Below are 19,340 nucleotides of genomic sequence, written 5' to 3'. Positions count from 1 at the left end.
ACTATTTTTTTAGTTAAACGCATATTACCAGCTTTGACATATGGATAAGAAAACGTGGACATCAATGAAAAAAAATAAAAGTATGCACGGCACGGAAAGCATTTAAAATACTCACGATTGTATGCGAGCACGTTTCGCATCTCTGTGCACCCAGATTCGTTAAAATATTTCTACTAAAACCGTGTTGACATGAAACCCAACACCGGCATTCTGACACTGTAATCATTGCCAGCAGATAAGCCAAATACAGTATCGCATTCCATGGGGGGGGGGGGGGGGGGTGGTGGAAGCCGTCCCATCACGTAACAATCTACCACCACCATAACCATTTCATCGGCAGTCACGATTCAGCGTCACGACATAATAAATAATAATAACTTCAGGGTTGTTTGCTGCATTACTCGTTGTTGTGTCACTTGTACGATCCCATTCGCTCCCTCAGGATGGAACTGAATTTCTGCGCTTCATTTTGCCCGAATCGCAAGCAATCGCCTCTTAAATAAAAACGAATAAATGCACGTATCCCTGAACGTAAGAATTCATCTTAACCATTGAATGCTCCCTGTGTGGGTATCACATATAGCCGCTATCGTGCACACGTTGCATCCGTGGGAGTTCTGCTCGGGACGTCCCAAAGGGGTGCTGCTGGCGGGGGGTGGACCTCACACAAGAGAGAGGGTCCCACAAGAGGCAGGCCTGGTTTTTGTCGCCAATGAATAAGGGGGCCGCACGCGGCATTCCACACGGGATTTCCAGGTAGGTCCAGGGTCCAGATGCATGGTCCTGTTAACCCCTTCCCGAGGCTTCTGCAAGTTGCAGGCTGGGTCCGTTCACCGCCGCATCTCGGAACGCGCCAAGCGGTGAGCGTTGATTTTATTTTAGAGGCGTAGCACCATTTTAATTAAAGACATTGTATTCGCCGCAGAGAACTGTAGCGACACGACCGCACGATGAAAACTGGCGATAAACTGTGCCACACGCTCTCCCACACGGCACCAAACTGTTGACGTACATGTACATTAGCCGAATGGGAAAAGGTCAACTGCTGCTGCAACAATTTCTCCACGACGAGGATGCGTACCGGCAGGCAGAACTCCTCGAAGGCCGGCTTGACGAACTTGGTGTACTGAGACAGCACTTGCTCCAGATCTCTGCCTCGCTCAGAAATGTCGCGCAGCACTGCAATGCGAAGAAAGACCACGCGGTCGACCCCACCATGAACCCTTGACCAAGTCACCACAGTCCTGGCTTCTACGCCTCTGAAACGATGGCATTTTCTCCAAAACCACGCTGTGAATATTTAACAAACTCTCACAAGTCAGCGTTAAAATGGCCACTCGCATAAACCACCATGGCTCTGGAAAGCCTCTTATTATAACATTTAATTTAATCAGCATTTAAAAACACACGCATTGAAGATAAATGGGTTAGGGAAGTAGGGGGCAGAAGAAACGTGCGAGGAGCACGGCAACGTCAAGTGTTACTTGACGGGCACCGATTGAGCAGGGTCAAATGACAGCTACGAAAGCAAAGGGGCTCCAGGTGCCATTTAGCCCATGAGCCAAGGGGGATTTGGTCGGTGCCACCTGGGGGTGGAAAAATTGCTGCCAGAATCCATCAAGGGCAGTGTCGACCATGTTCGGTGAGTTTTTACAGATGGTTCACGTTCTTATTTCGTATTACATGCACGTTTCATAAAATCGCAATTGTATGTTTTCTCCCTTCCACGAAATGTTCTATCAAACATACTACGATACCATTTTAAAATGACGTTTCGCATACACATCTACCACGAAGGTCTTGCCATCATAAATATATGTGACGGCGATAATACGCTACGAAAAAAATCGTTGGGATTTTTCCACTTTAGATGGTACCGACAGCAATTTTTTAGGCAAACGGCTCAAGGACCATTTAGAAACTTGGACCAGATTTTCACGCACTGTTCAGCCTCTAATTGGTCGAGGCCGCATGCGGCGCACGGAGAAGGAACAAGTGAGAGACCGAGGGCGCGCGCGGTTTGCGTGGAGTCGCACCTCTCCGGGAGAGCCTCGTGTCGGCATCCATGTCCACAAAGAGCTTCATGTGGAACATGTCCCGGATCTCTTGTAGGTAGAAGACAAGGATGCCCTCAAAGAGCACCACGTCGGCCGGGTACACCATCAACTCGGCCGTCCTGCACGCCACCGCACGCCACCGCACACCACCACCACCGCCGCCACCGTCGTCGTCACCCTCCCACTACGGCCAAGCCCCATGCCTCACCACGCTATTACCACCATTACCAACACCACCACCATCACCACAGCTTCTGAGTGCAACCACCCTCCAACTACGACCACGCCCCATGCCTCACTTCGCTATTACCACCACCATCACCTTTGACTTCTGAGCGAGGGGGGCCTCAGACAAAGTGATGGCTCGAAAACTTTTTTCCAGCTTTCCATGTTTTCCCACAGAAGAGAAGTTTGGGCCGGCAGGCCTTATGTATCCGATCGAATAATTCGTTTGTCATCAGCGATGATCAAGCTACTGCCGGATGAAAGCTTCCACAAATAGTTGTTGATATCCTTCAGAATGACAGTTACATTTTTATGCCATTGGCATGATTATGTTGTAAAGATATTTTCAGTTGGAACTCATACAGTGAGCAGTGTACCACCTTGTGGGAGACCGGCTCCAGAAAGTCCCTTTTTGTGGGTCTCTTATCGACACTAGGTGGCACGTGCATGTACTGTAAAGCATTTTCATCGCATGGTAATCAAACAACAAAAAAGTCCTCAGCGCAGGAACGGGTCAAATTAAGTGAAATATTTAACTTTCCTAGTGGTTGTTTAGTTCACTGATGATTGAGCCAAGGACAAACTCTCTACCCTTGAATACATAAGGGTAACCAGAGCCACGCAGCAACCACCCCGTTTCAACTCCTGGTCACGGAAAGCTGGAATAATAGGGCACGAAAACAGAGTTGCCACTTGCTCTACGCTTGTGGAAACTTCTCCATTACTTATCGATAAAAAAAAAATTCACTCAAGGACCACATTACGAAGGCAGGCAAGAAAGGCAAAAATAAATCAATTACATGATCCATTAGTAGGTGATACGAGCCAGGTAATAAAGAGATGCAAAGCATGAGACAGGAAGAGTTTATCTTTGATGAATCCACTGCCCTGGAAGCACTAGACCACGTGGTGCTTAATTGAAAGGCGAGGCCAGGGCTTAATTTCTCACTGACTGTTTTCCGGGTCACTGGTAGATGTTAGTCAGAGCCATAGCGAGATGTCCGAATGACACGGTGGTCTAGGCGTGGAAGTATTTCTCCACGTCGCAGGAACGGACAAACCTCAGCTGAAATTAAGCCCTAGAGGGTGACCCTTACATTGAAGCAACCCCCGAATAGTGATGCGATGACGGAACTGCGATACTGTCCACCCCCACCCCCTCCCACCAGTCCCTTAGAGCACTGAGAGCATCTGTAACAAAGCGAGAGAAGACGTGTCTGTTGGTGCAAGCTCACGCACACCTAATGTGCGCGTATCGGCACAAGGTGTTCAGGACTTTGGGAGTGTTGTAAAACTCCACCTGGCATGGCTGTGCATACTTTCTGCTCATGGCCTATAATTTTTTTCAGACATCGTCAGAGCCATTGAGAATTGATGGTGGCAGAGTTAAAATAAATATATAATTGGGATTGCCAAACCAGTCGATAAACTTATGGGCTAGTTACACTCATCGCTTAAAACTGCCCCCAATCATTCGGTCAACCGCAATTAAGTTACCGTGGTCAAAACCCCAAATGAACTTCACCCACGGTAGAACCACCCAAACCCCTCCCCCCTGACCAGTGCGCGTGCACACCTGGGCCAAAAATCAAACACGCCTGGACATGGCGGAGACCAGCAACCAAATGGCCAATCGATTCACCCGGGCATCAGTCGCTACTGCACGGCTCTGCTGTAACAGGGGAAGGCTCTGGTTTCTTACTGAAGTCAAGCGTATTCAAATCGGTTCTCAATGCTCAACGTGTCAAGACGCATATGGAAGAGGGGGAGGCGGTGGTAGGAGTTGGTTTACGCACCGGGCTCTCCTAGACGAGCCAGAGCTGCGGAAAAAGGGGGGGGGGGGGGGGGGGGGGAGGGTACCCTTAATATCTCCGCGTAGCGGGGTCCGGCGGCGATTGTGCGGAGCGAGCGTGGCGGCTTGTGATACGGGGCGCGGCTAAACGTGGCCGGTGTTATCTTGCGGCTTTCCTGCCAAAAGCAGCCCTGCAAATGGCGCTTCCTGGTGGCAAGCTACAAATATAAACAAAGTCCTGCATGCACTGCTCACACCACCAACTTTCCTACAATCAAGCAGGTCAACGCACCCAAGCTGCACGGCATGAGACGCAAGAATTGCTTCCCCCTAAATCTGAGGTTAAAAAAAATCTCAAGAGTAGGGGGATGGAAGTCCAGAGGGCTCTTAAATCCATTCGCCTCGTTTCCCCTCCCAGGGAATTAACCTTGAACCCATAAATGTGCGTCTCTCTCCGTGGTGTGCGTTCTTCATTTTTTGTGTAACTGCGCGAGAAAAACCCAGTGCCCCTCTCCGTGACGCGGTGGAGGAGGGGGAAAAAAAAAAAAACAAAGAGACGCCGATGACGGTCGCGGACAGGCACCCGCGAGTTCGGGCAGCACAAAGGCCGGACGGACGGGGTTTAGCGCTTCCTGCTGAACCAGGGCCAACTTGACAGGTAGGAACACGCCCAGCCCACACCCGCACACCCACCCAGTCGCCGGCACACCTCGGCCCAAGGCTGGACAATGCCATCCCAACCGGATGCATGGAATGGAGATGGAGGGGGGGGGGGTGCGATGGGGCTCGACACGTCGCGCCACAATCAATGAAGCACACACACACGCAGACGGAGAGAGAGAGAGAGAAAGAGACCTTGCTATCGATCGACGAACTCGCCCGCTGCTGTGGAAGGCTGGGGGAATTCCATTTGGTCACGTGATCCCGTGGCCGCATTGAGTTAAAGGATGCAGATGCGAGGACTTGTTGTTGTGTGGAACCCAGCCTGCGATAGCTTTTTTAAAATACATATATTATGGGATTCAGTTGTGACAAGAAAGGGCCTCTATAACACGTGCCAGGTTATAACTGCCAATTGTAACTGCCGAGTGTTATTTTGAGCACCTTATTCTGAGACTTACAATCGTGAATTAGCAATCCAATTGTCTGCGACGTGTAAAACGGAGCAAGCACAGGAATTGATATCCTGCTCATTAACAACGGCACTAAACCACCACAATGGGAGACTTTAAAACGCCACGATTTTAACAAGTGTTGGCCTGCTGTCATGGGCATCCGCAACGAAACAGGAGAGAGGGAGGGGGAATTGCAATCGAGACAAAGGTTGTTTAAATCAATGGCGAAGTAACAAAGGGCTTAAATGGTAGTGGATCGTTGGAGTGGTTTCAACCTGACAAAAAAAGGGGGGGGGGGGGGGGTGAGGCACAGCTGCTGCAGCCCGTGTCCCGGAGTCGAAATCAACAGGAGCAGGTGAGGATCGACAACCGCTAACCAGAGGACGACGAAGCAAATTCCCACCCTTCCACACCTGGAGCTCGTGACGAAGTCATAGACGGGCACTTGGGCCGCACGCCCAGCCACCAGGTCCTGCAGCGTCCTCATGATGAGCTCGTTGTCGAAGGCCTCTGAACGTCGGCACAGGCGGGAGGGGGAGGGGGGGTGGGAGGGGCACTTGGTGACAGATCCTTAAACACTTCACTTTGTATTCTTGATTCTTTCGGTAAAGTTACGTATGTAAAAAATGAAATTAAAATTAATAAAAAAGAAAATAATAAAATCACGACGTTTTGGAGGCAACACAAGTCTCCGTCATCGGTCCCACCTGATGACGGAGACTTGTGTTGCCTCCGAAACGGCGTGATTTTATTATTTTATTTTTATTAATTTTAATTTCATTTTTTACCTACGTGACTTTACCAAAAGAACTAAGAGTATGAATCCTTGCAGGCACGAAAGCTTCAAATCTAGAATTAATACAAATATAAAACAATACAAATTCTCACGACACTGCGACTGCAACACAAGCAATCATCATCAGGTGTGAAATCCACAGCAAGAACATTTTTGAAAAAAGTGGCGGTTTGTCCTAACGTCAGCACCACAGACAGCGATTTTTTTCAAATTTTCTTGCTGTGAATTTCACACCTGATGGTGATTGCTTGTGTTGCAGTCGAAACGCCGTGAGAATTTTTATTGTTTTATATTTATATTATTTCCCTTCTACATAACTTTACCGAAAGAACCAAGAATATGAATCCCTGCAGTCAAGAAAGCTTTAAATCAAAACTTCACTTTGTGTTTAGTTTTATTGTCCTTCCCACGCACCTTTGATTCGCACGGTTTGTTCAACATGCACACGTAATTGTGGCCACCGCGTGGCAGGCCATTATAATCTGGACTGTCGCGACACCAAATGCACCAGAAACATGGGGCAAGAAATGTGCGTGGTTGTGGTTTGCGTGGCTCGTTACTTAAAAAAAAAACACGGCCATAACCAAAAATGTATTAATAATAAGGTTGAGTTCTATACAGTGTCGTTCATGCAAGTTGCATCTCAGAATCGCTGAAGAACCACGGACAAGCTTGGAAGGCCTCCAGGTGGTGAGCTGGCGATAAACAATTACCCAAGCTAAATTTCGATTTAAAGCTTTCGTGACTGCAGGGATTCATCTTCTTGGTTCTTTCGGTAAAATCACGTAGAAGGGAAATAATAAAATAATAAAAATAAAACATAATAAAATAATTCTCACGACGTTTCGGCAGGTCTGTCAGACCTGTTCTTCCTGTTCTTCCTGTTCTTCACCTGAGGACGGCTGCTTGCGTTGTGGCCAAAACGTCGTGAGAATAATTGTATTATGTTTAATTTTCATTATTTTATTATTTCTGTGGTTGACTTTACCGAAAGAACCAAGAAGAATTGCTCAAGCTTTGCACTCTTCTATTTCAAGTTATTTTCAGCCAATGATTCAGTGTTTATGCATGTGGGAAGAAACCAGAGCACCCAGAGAAAGCCCACACATGCGAGGCGGGAACACCGTCTCAAACGGAAGGGACGAGCGATACGAGGCCACACTTTGCTGGACCACATTCTCTAGGCGAGCCGGCGAATGGCACCTCAAAACCCACGGGGGAAAGGAGTTTCACAGCATCCGTGCGATCCACCAGACCCTCACTACCCTCCAGTGCTGATCTGACAATGTCCAAGAGCAGGAAGACTGACGTACATTATCAGATCTGTTTAACACGTAGGCTTTCGCGACCAATATTATTCATAATCAACGTTTTTGGGTTTAGATCGCGTTATTTATAAATGTGTCGTAACCCTCCACCACCCGACACGGCCAATCAGTAAAAAAGTGTCACGGGCAATTCTGGCGAATTGCCCGATGATGCTGAATGCAATTACCAGCAAAACGGCGTACTCAAATTGTAAATGTTGTGGTTTCACGCTTCAACACACCGGTGGGCTAAAGCAGTGAACTATTTGTCTTTTGTCAACGTGACACTTTTTTACTGATTGGCCGTGTCGGGTGGTGGAGGGTTACGACACATTTATAAATAACGCGATCTAAACCCAAAAAGTTGATTATGAATTATCAGATCTCTTTCCACCGCGGTACCCTAATACACCGAAAAAAGTATGTGTGTGCATAACCACTGCAACGAAGATTTCTGAAGGTTTCATATCAAGAGTTTGGTCAGGTGGCTTAGCGTAAGAGGGAGCTTCTCGCGGTCGGAGCAGCTGCAAATTCAAATCCTAGTTCAGGGTCATTTAACGCGACCCACTTCGCCAGGATATCAACGGTGGTTGTCCTATGGATGAACTCCCTCCTGCCATAGCATCGTGGAATGTCTCACACTGGCTCAGGGATTTAAATACGATTAGCACTACTTTTTATGCTCATATGAGCAGGCAATCACCGACTTGTTTAAACCGGGGAAATTCTAAAATGAGACTTAAAACTTTGAAAAAGGTTTTTGCGTCGGATGTTTTTGCTCAATTCTGTTTGACGTATGCATTTTTTTTGTTCAATACACCTTGGCCTCATCAGTGATTATACACTGAAGCATCTAGTAATGATATCATATTAAAAACAAACACATTGAAAACATAACGCATTCATCACAAGCTGTAACCTCAGCATTGCTCTCTGACTTTGATGGCTTTATATGTACGAGTGTTAAAGAAATGCCAGCTGGGTGTGGCCCAGCTACCTTTTTTCCTAAACACTTCAAATGTCAAGGTACAGTCCCCCCCGGCACAGCTGCGTACACAGTCGCAGCGCAGCTATGCGAGGGGTTTCACAGGGAAGTATCATCGTTTTCGACAGAAGACATGGGATTAGACGCAATAACCGTTTCTTGAGAACAACCACAGAAATCAACCATCCAGAGCTGCAATCTCACTCCGGAGGCCACAAAACAAGAATCTATTTTAGTTTGCGTTGAGGGAAACATTGAGTTCCCTTACTTCTTCTTTTAAAGGGCGAAAAAAAAAGCATTTTAACATATTTCATTGCCAGTATCGTCACCAAAAATCTGTAGGATTGGACGTGGGTATTTTTTGTCTTTAGTTTGCCGTCCTTCCCCACACCTCCGCTTAGCGCGGTTGGCTACGTACGGTGTGAAAGACGTTCAACATCCACATGCATAAAAGGTTTTCGTGAAAACATGTGGTCTCCTCCGATGAATAAATAGACGGATAGGAGGGTATAAAATGTTCCAAACATTGGAACAAGTCAATCGTGCTTACCAGAGGCTTCCCCCACTCGATGCACCCGCCCTTACAAGTAATCTCTCCAATTCTAGATTTGAAGCTTTCGTGACTGCAAGGATTCATACTCTTAGTTCTTTCGGTAAAGTCACGTCAAATCTGGCTGTGACGGTCCCACCTGATGACGGAGACTTGTGTTGCCTCCGAAACGTCGTGAATTGTATTGTTTTATTTTTATTAATTTTAATTTCATTTTTTACCTACGTGACTTTACCAAAAAAACTAAGAGTATCATCTCTCCAATTCAGACTACGCGAATAAAAAAAAAAAATCGCAGAACCTTGTGTTCGTTCCCTCACGACACAACACGTTATTACGTTAGTTAGAATAAAACTCAATGCTAAGCACTTACTAAATATACATTTCTACACGTAGGATGCCTTGTTCATAGTCAAGTGGATTAAAATGCAGAGTTATCTTCGTGATTGTTTCTCTTTTACATTACTACAGGATCTAGCGCCGTGGTCCAAATAAAGCAAGCGGCATTGTTTAAGAATTCTACGCAAACATTGCCCACGTGGCTTATGTATTTAAGCTCGAAAATCCGCACAGACATCCGCAAAAGGCAGCAGTGTTTTAGACAGATCATTATTATCGCAGAACGGCAGCGCCGCATTGCTTCTCTACTGCCCAAAATATGGGTTCAACACGAAGACTAGTGAATGAACGGCAACCCACTTTCTCCAACGCCTAGTCATGAGTACAGATGGAAATTCCATGATCGTTAATTGCACAGAGTGGGGGGGGGGGCTGCATTAACCATTCGCAGTCTTAGTTAGAAAGTGTGAACATGACACTCCAAAATTGGTTCCTTTCACTCTTCAGAATCATCATAATCAGCACACGATTCATCCACTGCTGGATTAAGGCCTCCCCCCCCATTAGACACCGTCATTTCTCACAATCGCGTGATGCAACGATGCGCGCTCAGCATCGGCGTACACGCGGACTTCATCTTCTCGGCTGACATCCTCTCAGTCACGTGCCCTCTGTTGGCTGCGACTGGAGTTATTTTCACCCCCCACCCTTCCAGCGATTCGTCCTTCCCGAATCCCCACTCGTTTTGACGACCAGTGCAAAATGAAGTATTTCAGCTGCGTATGCGCTCTAATTCGATGTATTCTGGCGTAGTGGTACAAGGAAATTGGCCACTAAAGAAGCAAAAATGTACTTTAAAAAAAATATCGTTTTACAGAAAAAATAACTGCACATCTGGCCACAAATCATCATGCATTACAATCGTTGCGATTTTCAGCCACTGCATTCCTGGGTCCGCCCATTCGTTACGCGATAAATGGCGGAACTGGAACAGCTGCGTCCAAAGCATACAAAGATGTAGCAAAGCGCAGATGTTAGTTTCCTGAAATCGGTCAAACTTGGCAAACCGCAACTCACAAGCGGATACACAAAAAAAAGCATTCGAATGAACGTGCACCACACTTGGGAGCTGTGAACGTCGGACGTTCACTGGTTAGCATCACCCAAAAATTGTTGAACGTACTATGAAGGTCTTTATTTACACGTCACCCTTTGAGAGTCAAGTGAGTGCAAGTGTTATAAATAAACTGCGTGGAAATAATATCCTTATTGACTTTTCTGGCACGCCAAAGAATGTGGCGTGGAAAAAATGTTGTATGGAAACTCGATTCGATTTGGGCCATAAATTGCCATCCCCCTTTTTTCCCCGACCAGCGAAAACAGTTTTTTCATTGAATTTTCGGCGGCATATTCGTACGAGCATAAACTCAAAGATGTGGTTTACTTCAGCTTTTACACGAGTAAAGGTTCGATCAGTCATGGATTAAACATTAAACATGAAGCTTGACGTGCAGAAAATGAACAAGATGCCCCCCCCACCCCCCCCATCTTCAAATTCGAGTGCACTTTTCACAACATTGAGGCAGCGAACCATTCTTGGCAGCACAGCTGAAAATGCAGAAGTCTGAATTACCGCACTGCTGTTGGGCGTCCCAATGCCGCAATCCAGCTGCGAGGAGTTCCCCCCGATTTATAGGATGACGATGATCGATTTCTTAATTTAAGCAGTTAAAACCCCCAATGAGATTTACTTTTTCTGCTCTTTCACAAAGAAAACTAGCAAACAGCCATCAACAGTGCAATTGACTTATTATTTTAATTGGGTACAAAATCACACAGGTAGGAAGAACAGTTCCACACTGCCCACCAGGGATTATTTGTCTGTCGTGCATGGCCCCGCCCCACCAGAGCCCTCCCATTGGCTCGGGGGCGCCGACCAATGGGAGCGGTGGGTTGGGGTTGGTAGAGGGGGGGGGGGTTAGTGGTGGGGGGGGGGGCACCGCCGCAACTCGGGCCAATGAGGAGACGGGCGATGTTTCATTCACGAAATGGAACTGGGGGAGGGTTGCTCCATTCATAAAATGGAAGCCTTGAAAAGAAAAAAGCGGATCTTTTTGCCTCGTGTTTCTTTCAACATTCCCAGCCGTAAGGTGATTCAGTTGGGGGTGGGAGGGGTGGGGCTGGTTGGAGAGGGGAGGGTGGGGAAGGGCTGGGTGGAGAGGGGCTGGGTGGGGAGGAGAGGGTGGAGAGGGAGGGGCTGGGTGGGGAGGGGCTGGGTGGGGGCTGGTCACCCCGTGGTGCCCTTATAAAACTCAACGTTTAACCTACACACTATACACGACACGATACACTTATACAGATAGGAACAACAGCTTCCACACTGCCCACCAGGGATTATGTGTCTGTCTGTCGTGCACGAATGCGCTGTCCAACCAAGTTCCTACCTGCCCACTCTGAAGGAACATGTTTAATTGGGCATATTAGGTTTACACACCTATGCAAAACACTTGTAATCTATGACACGATGTCTTTCATTTGAACTTACTTGTAAAGTGTGCTTTGGCAATCGATTTTTTTTCTCTCACTTTTCGCAACAAAGAATCCTTTTATAAACGCAATACGGGTGGGGGGAGTGCAAGTCTACGTACTGGAAAACAGCATACAGAAGTAGATTTCACAGATCTACTGCCGCGATCTCACTTGCTCTGCATGAGGGAGAGGGGCTTGCCACATGACCGTGAAACTGATACAGTCATACCTCGGTATACGACCGCTTTGGAATACGTCGAATTTGGTACACGTCGTGTTTTGACGAGAAAAAAATGTCTTGGGATACGACGTCTTGCTTGGGATACGACGCGCTTGCTAGAACTTGTATGGGTCTGGATGAGTCACCGCGTACCCGCCGCGTAGACCCCGTTCACGACCCCTCCCCTTCCTCACCACCATCCTCGTAGGCTATCAACTCCTCTCAGCAAGGTAAAGTGACGTAAAATTGTATTTTTATTTCAATTCATTTTGCATTTTAGTAATAAGCAGTGTCTAAATTATTTTATACAACCCAATTAATTAATAATATGCCATATAAAATATCATTTATTTTCCTCTGGAACGGATTCTTCCTTTCCCTTTATTTCTTATGGGAAAAATGCGTTTGGTATACGTCATTTTCGCTATAAGTCCTACCTTCTGGAACAATTAACGACGTATACCGAGGTACCACTGTATTTGAATTCTCAGAACTGGAATTTAGCCAAATGAAGCATGTGCCGAACTAAATCCAACGCGATTTTTTTGCGCCGTCATAAGTCACTGGGCTTTGACCGCTACACTTGATATGTTTTTTATATGACAGGCGGCTGCCTGGATTCCCAAACCAGAACCTCGGCACTATCAGCACGCCACTCGGGACCGATGAGCCACACGGCCACCTCCGTAAATTCTTCATGGCAGATGTCGGATGTCCGACTCCATGTACACATTCATTGACCACCCAAATCAGTCTGCCCTGACAGCTTTAGGCCATAAGACTGGTATAATATTGTATTTACACAGTGCCAACACAAACACCGCACACTTCACATCATACGAGAGCACAAGTGAGATTGTACAGCAGTGCCTTCCAAGGATTGCGTGCTTTCAGTGACAATCTATAAACACGAACGTTTCATTGCCAAAAAATACATTAAATCCATCGGCCAATTGGACTTTCCTGACCAATATTTTACAGCACCAATTTGTTTGAGGCAATAAAATATTTAATTGACCAAGTTTCAACTTCTACTAGGCTCATCAACAGTCCGTTGCTTGTTAAAACAAATGCTTGCGCGGTTGCCTGGTGTAACGATAGAGAGCCATCTTACAGCCAAGTCACTTTTAGCGCAGCAACACGGCGCCAAAAGTACAGACTCGGAAAATTGTGGTTCGTTAAGAAACAAGAGTCAAAGTTCCCGTGTCATCGCCAAATTCGAACATCACCATCCCATCACTCAGCTGGGGGGGTTCTGCCCCAAGCTTCTCGCATACAAGCGACGGGGCAGACACGGTTGGCCATGTACGGTGCGAAAGAAGTTCAACATACATACGAACGTACCAGGATGGTCGAAGTTGAACTGCCCTTTGGCAGCACGGGCGCTCTGCTCAGGAGAGAGCTCGCGGTAGAAGCTGTCTTGGCTGAGGATCACCACCTGCCTCTGTCTCTGGTCCACCTCGTGCTGTCCCAGCAACTCCATGATCTTGGCGCACACGGTCGACTGTGGCCCGCACGCACACACAAGCACGCACAAGCACGCACAAGCAAGTGCACAAGCACGCACAAAAGCCAAGTCAAGCACAGCGATGCTTTTCCTTCAATAGCAAACACAGAAGGAACCCTCACTCTTATGTTAGGGTCTGTAGAGAGAAGAATGTTAAAGCATTTGAACGAAATAAAAACCATCACAGCAGTTGCCCACTGCAGTGAGCATGGGAAGGTGCTTAAGCCGCAAGCCGGGCGATTGTGGAAATATTTTCACGGCGGGAGAGATTAAATCCACAGGGCAACCGCAGTTACCGAACTTCCCCCAGGAGGCTCCCAAGCAGATGTTAAAAATGAAGGCCAAGTGAAATTCTTGGCAGCACCGATCAATGATGATATGATGCCACGTACAGCCCTTTTTTCAAATCGACAACTGGATGAGGACCTCCTCACACTAGGATTCATTGGGGGTTCGACTTACATCACCATGTCGGTCAGTGTGAATTGGTGAAGGCTGGGAGCTCAGACATGGGACAATTAGAGTACATTACAATATATTTTGTTGTATTACCCTCAGCTGCTCACCACTTCGCCCATCTAAGCAATCTGCAGGCTCAAATAATGCTCGACTTTCGTGACCTAACAAGTTCGGACACATTTTTTATAATTCGGTCAAAGGTGAACTAAAATCGTCAAAAGAGCCTACTTTTAACAACAAAAAATAATCCTAAGGTCATGAAAAACCAGTATGAAAAAGTTAACATTTATTTTCATATGGGGGTCATGAAATGTGTGCTTGAAATAATACGGATGTTAACACAAGTGGCGTATGTACAGTGGAGTGTTGTGTACGCAAGTGTGCTTTTTTACAGTAACTGGGCGTCGCAAGAGAAATTAATAACGGTGAACTAATATCAGACGATGCATTTAAAGTAAAGTTTCTTTCATTTCATAACCTAATTCCAATTTAAACACTGTTAAAGTGGGTTAAGTGCTTCCTGTGTTTTAAAGGCCAACATTTATGGGCCAAGGAATCGCAAGATGAATTCCATTGCAATGGATCATCCTCATTGGATTCATCTTGATAGGTATTTGCAACATTTCAGATGGTTCAGGTGCTCAAATGCATTGCCACCATTGGCTCCCTATACCCACCAACACAAGATTAACAATCACTCTTCGATCACTATGATTGTAACCTGACAAACAAACTCCATCACATTATTCAAATCTGAACTAAAGGTCTTCTTATTCGTCTAGGCATACGTTGAAAGAGGTGAATGCGTGGAGAGGGCCCTACTAAGAGACGATATTTGGTGGGGTTTATGCACGTTTCAAAATGGATGCAGGCCAGAACTTCAAGCTTCACAGGAAGGGAGATGCGTTCCTCATTTTCGGATTAATCCCAAAAGTAAAAAAATATAACGCCACGCTGTTTCGTACGGATCTAAAATGGTGGCATCATACGAAACGAAAGCACTTTGTGCCTGGTCCACGACGAATCCCGTCACAATATTGATGGACGCACAAGGCCACCTTTTACTGGAATTGTTACAATATATATTTTCTCGCAACAAATTATTTTATTTTAAGCTTGAACTGTTCAATATTTCACATCAACCATTTCTAAGATCAATAATTAAAACTACTACATTTAGTGCACTGGCAATTATTTTAAGTCTGAAATTTTAACTTGAAAATGAACAAAAATTCAGAAATTTGATGGAGAAACCCCAAAAATACAACATCACAAACTCATCCCCTCCTTTAAAACACGTTCCTTCAGAGCGGGCAGGTAGGAACTTGGTTGGACAGCGCATTCGTGCACGACAGACAGACAAATAATCCCTGGTGGGCAGTGTGGAACTGTTGTTCCTACCTGTACTATATCTCTGTGCTAGCTCCCCTTCTATGGTAGATAGCAACATCTGGGCACTGTGGTGGCGAGATGTTAACTGCCTCGCCTGGTATAGAGGAGGTCGTGGGTTGAATCCCAACCCTGATGCCTGTATATTTATAGTTAGCAAGTTCTCCCCCTGGCCGTGTAAATTTTCTCCGGGTCCTCTGGTTTTTTCCTCCACCTTCAAAAACATGCGTTTAGAGTATTTGGCTATGATAACTTTCCACATGACAAGCCACTTCGTTGAGCTTTCATCTGTGACCAGGTCACTTCTGAAAAAGAGCCGTATAGCTCAGTGGGCCTTACCTGCTAAAACAGTTGAGTTTCTAATTTATATAAAAAGGTAAAGGTGCAGCCCTGCAAATCGATTGAACAATCAAGCTATTGGTGACCGACTTGTGCTAGGGGGCCATCAGAATCATTGCATATTATTGGTTCTTTCGGTAAAGTCTCGTAGAAGGGAAATAATAAAAAAACATTTTACAATAAAATTCTCATGACGTTACGATTACAACACAGGCAATCATCAGGTGTGATGATGATTGCTTGTGTTGCAATCGAAACGTTGTGAGAATTTTATTGTTTTATTATTTCCCTTCTACGCGACTTTACCGAAAGAACAAAGAATATGAATCCCTGCAGTCACAAAAGCTTTAAATCGAAAAGAATCACACTTACGAAGGTCTAATCTCACATGCAAAGGCCCACATTCAAACCAAGGATTTCAGCTCCCTGACATATCTGTGAGTCACCTAGGGGGGCCACCTCAGGAAGGTGGAAAATATAATTTTACTTTTCCAGGGCATAAAACTTGCAGAGGAAACTGTTGCGACGGCTCATTGCCTCTGGAGTAAAAACACACCACCGCGGTCACGTGCGCACATTTGGAGACCAGCGCCATGTGTGAACGTGCAGCTGCCTCGCCACAGAAGCAATTAAACGCCAGAGTCATCGACGGCCCACCGAATTTCCACATGTGTTTTCAGCAAACCTCTGAACCAGTTTCACCTTTTTATGATTCTTATCAGCAATGTGTGGCCTGATAAAACACGTGCTGCGGCTCTGCTGTCTAGTGTTATTTGCAAAGAAAAGCCCTCTCCCCCCCACCCTCCTCCACAAGCACCGTGGGTGCTGACGCTGTACAGGACAGCAAACAACGTGTGAAATATATATCATGCGTGATGCCTGGGCAGATGGCTCTTCTTGGGTGGCACCCCCCCCCGCGCGCCCCCGTTCTTCCACCCCTCCCTCCCCCCATTCGTTGGCGCCTGCACGGGCAGCACTGTGCCACGTGGCAACCTTTAGAGGGCGCAGTGGAGCGCGGTGCATGTCGGCCACGTGGCCCCGCGCGGCTGCTCGCACGCAAACGACACCTGCCAATCACTTGCTGGGATTTCCATTCAGTTTTATGTGGCCAAAATTATGTTTTAGTTTGGGTCGCAATTCATTTTTAATTGGAAATGGCAAGAGGATTAAAGAGCATCACACACACCCTAGCTTTAATATTGTGCCCATGCGTTTTTGCTTAAATCGGTGCTGCTGAAATGACTAAATATGTAACGGCAATAAGAATGAGATCGTGTCTTCCTAAAAAAAAATTGGGGATGATCCGTGGTATTACTAAACATGTACGGATATTTAAAAAAACACTTTTATTAGTCACAACCAGGATATCAAAATGTACACATCTATACTTTTAGGATGGAGATGAATGCGAAAATAAAATAAACATAAACTGGATTAATTCTACTTGCAGACAGTGCTTTTTGCTCACAGGAATGTGGAATTGCCACTATTGGCTCACCACGGCTGTAAACAGGAAATCAGCACCCCCTCGATTCCCATAGCGGCGAAATGTTATCTCCGTGGATTCAATCCTGACCCTTGACGCCTGCAGACGCGTAGTTTGCATGCTGTCCTGGTTGATAGTCGCGTGGATTTTTCTCCGGGTCCTCCAGTTTTTCCCTCCACATTTTTAAACGAGCGTTTAAAACATTTGGCTGCTATAAATGTCCGCATAAGCCACTTCGTTGAGCTATCATTTGTGACCAGGTCGTTTCTGAGAAAAATAACTAAATAGCTTACCTGGTAAAATTAAAAACAATGTTTTAGTTTACAGTCACGCACCTCCGATTAGCACGGTTGGCTACGTACGGTGCAAAATAAATAAAATACATGCATAGCAGCAAGCCACTTTTGTGAAAACGCTACGAAACCGATGCCACAAACACCAGCGAATGGTCGATGTCGAGGAACCTCGCTCCATTTTGGAAAAACGGAAGTGAAATTTTCCAGTGAAATATGGTAACTTTTATTTGTAAATGCCGAGCAACTTCCCCATCTTAATGTAAACTCAGTGAGTGCCGTTTCACCCCGATGCCTTTTGCATGAGGGATTGCATTCAATACATTTTAGGACCACGAGTGTTAACAATATGGTACCACTCCCTTACGATGAATGGCAAAACGAATGCCTTTTATACTGTTTAGAGTGCGTTTAGGTTAATGTGACATTCTGAATGAGCTCCAGGTGACGAATAATACCCACATTTTTTGTGGAGACACGAAGGTGAAAGTGACGCATTAACCACAAATACACCATCAAGTTGATTATGTTTAACCAGGTGAGAACTCAACCTAGACAAGGAGTCTGATTTGGTTTCGTAAAGTGGACGTTTCTCAACTTACACTAATGATTGGCCGAGTTGAACTTCTCAAACACCTTAATGTAAACATTGCTTCGGTATAACGATGCCTCCTCCAGGAAAAAGCCAAAGACTATTAAGTCAAATTCCCGCAGACCGTCACCAGATTCTAATAACGGCAGAGAGGACAATGTGAGGTCTGTCCCAGCGACTCATGAGGGACGTGGGACTCTCTCCTCCCCCCACACGACTCAGTCCACATTGTAAAATGAGAACAGAGGTCTGAAGCTCTGGTTGTGGAGGTCACTACACAATTCGCATTCAACCAAGAGGCACATTTGTCCTTAAGACTACAAAATACAGGTAATAGTTACGAGAAACTTAGTATCAGAATCTTTATTTAGCCTGGAGAAATCCGATGAGCTATTAAGCTATTTTTCACAAATGTCAAATGTCAACTGGCTTTCCATTGGAAGGCTTCATCCACTTTCTATTAACTGTCGTGGCTGTGTTAATCACCTTTGCCCCCCCCCCCCAAATGGATTAAATTGTTTTCTGGTTCATCTTCTTAGTTCTTTCAGTAAAGTCACGTAGAATTTTTTTTATAAAATAATAAAAACAAAACATAATAAAATCATTCTCACGACGTTTCGGCCACAACGCAAGTAGCCGTCTTCAGGTGAAGAACAGGTCTGTCAAGGAGACAGAATCTGAATGGAACGCCCCAGGCTTGAAGCGACTATTTATGTTGGGATGGAGAGGCGAAATGTTTTCTGGTTATGAGCGTTGATAGTTATACAATTACAAACCTTTCCTTTGTACGTAGTGCATTTCAATTCCATGCAGGATAGGCATCCCCATGCAGTTGCAGCCGTGGGGGTTGTTTGACCATATTTAACCACGCTGGTCAGTGCGGATTGAAGGATGGCGCCCAGGACCCGTTCAGATATCAATGCCCACCGATGTTATCCGTGACAGGGAATTGAACTTAAGCCGGGCAGAGGTTTGTAGAGCACGCAGTCCACCAGCTCCGCCACTGGTAGACGCAGAATAAATCGGCTCCCTAGCCCTACTAGAACACAATTATGAATTATCTCGGTCACAGTGACTGTGTGCGGGGCAGTAGGCGGGAGTTTCTCAATACGAGTGCATACGAGGATAAGGGAGAGTCACTCTGCCCACGGGGGTTGCAACGTGACACGGGTAATGGGGGAAAAAAAGCGGCACAATTGTAGGGGCGGAGCGATGTGACGGGCGAATTGAGAGATGACAATCATAATCACCACACTGAATGAAAATGGAAATAGTCTTTGATGTGTTATTCCACCTCCAAGCCCTCAACCCACGATCTCGGTCTACCAGACCCAGAGTGTCCAACCGCACCCGCTGGTCA

At 46.0% G+C, this 19,340-nt stretch overlaps 1 protein-coding gene across 2 annotated transcripts in view; it reads right to left on the bottom strand.

Moving 5' to 3' along the window:
• The window catches only part of UCK2 (uridine-cytidine kinase 2), a 28,386-nt gene that overhangs the window by 7,834 nt on the left and 1,212 nt on the right, over window positions 1-19,340 (bottom strand). The window contains exons 2-6 of one of the 2 annotated variants that reach the window (XM_061550632.1): window positions 13,260-13,419; window positions 5,603-5,699; window positions 4,079-4,102; window positions 2,037-2,176; window positions 1,082-1,179 (exon numbers count right to left, since the gene is read on the bottom strand). In XM_061550632.1, the coding sequence (XP_061406616.1) occupies window positions 1,082-1,179; window positions 2,037-2,176; window positions 4,079-4,102; window positions 5,603-5,699; window positions 13,260-13,419 (519 nt within the window). The remainder of the gene's footprint in view (window positions 1-1,081; window positions 1,180-2,036; window positions 2,177-4,078; window positions 4,103-5,602; window positions 5,700-13,259; window positions 13,420-19,340) is intronic. The other variant, XM_061550633.1, reaches the window with a different exon arrangement.

This window comes from Lethenteron reissneri, chromosome 12, assembly GCF_015708825.2.
Source record: "Lethenteron reissneri isolate LAM-NWPU_2019-01 chromosome 12, ASM1570882v1, whole genome shotgun sequence".
Taxonomy (NCBI): Eukaryota; Metazoa; Chordata; class Hyperoartia; order Petromyzontiformes; family Petromyzontidae; genus Lethenteron; species Lethenteron reissneri.
This window is presented reverse-complemented; position numbering and strand designations above follow the sequence as displayed.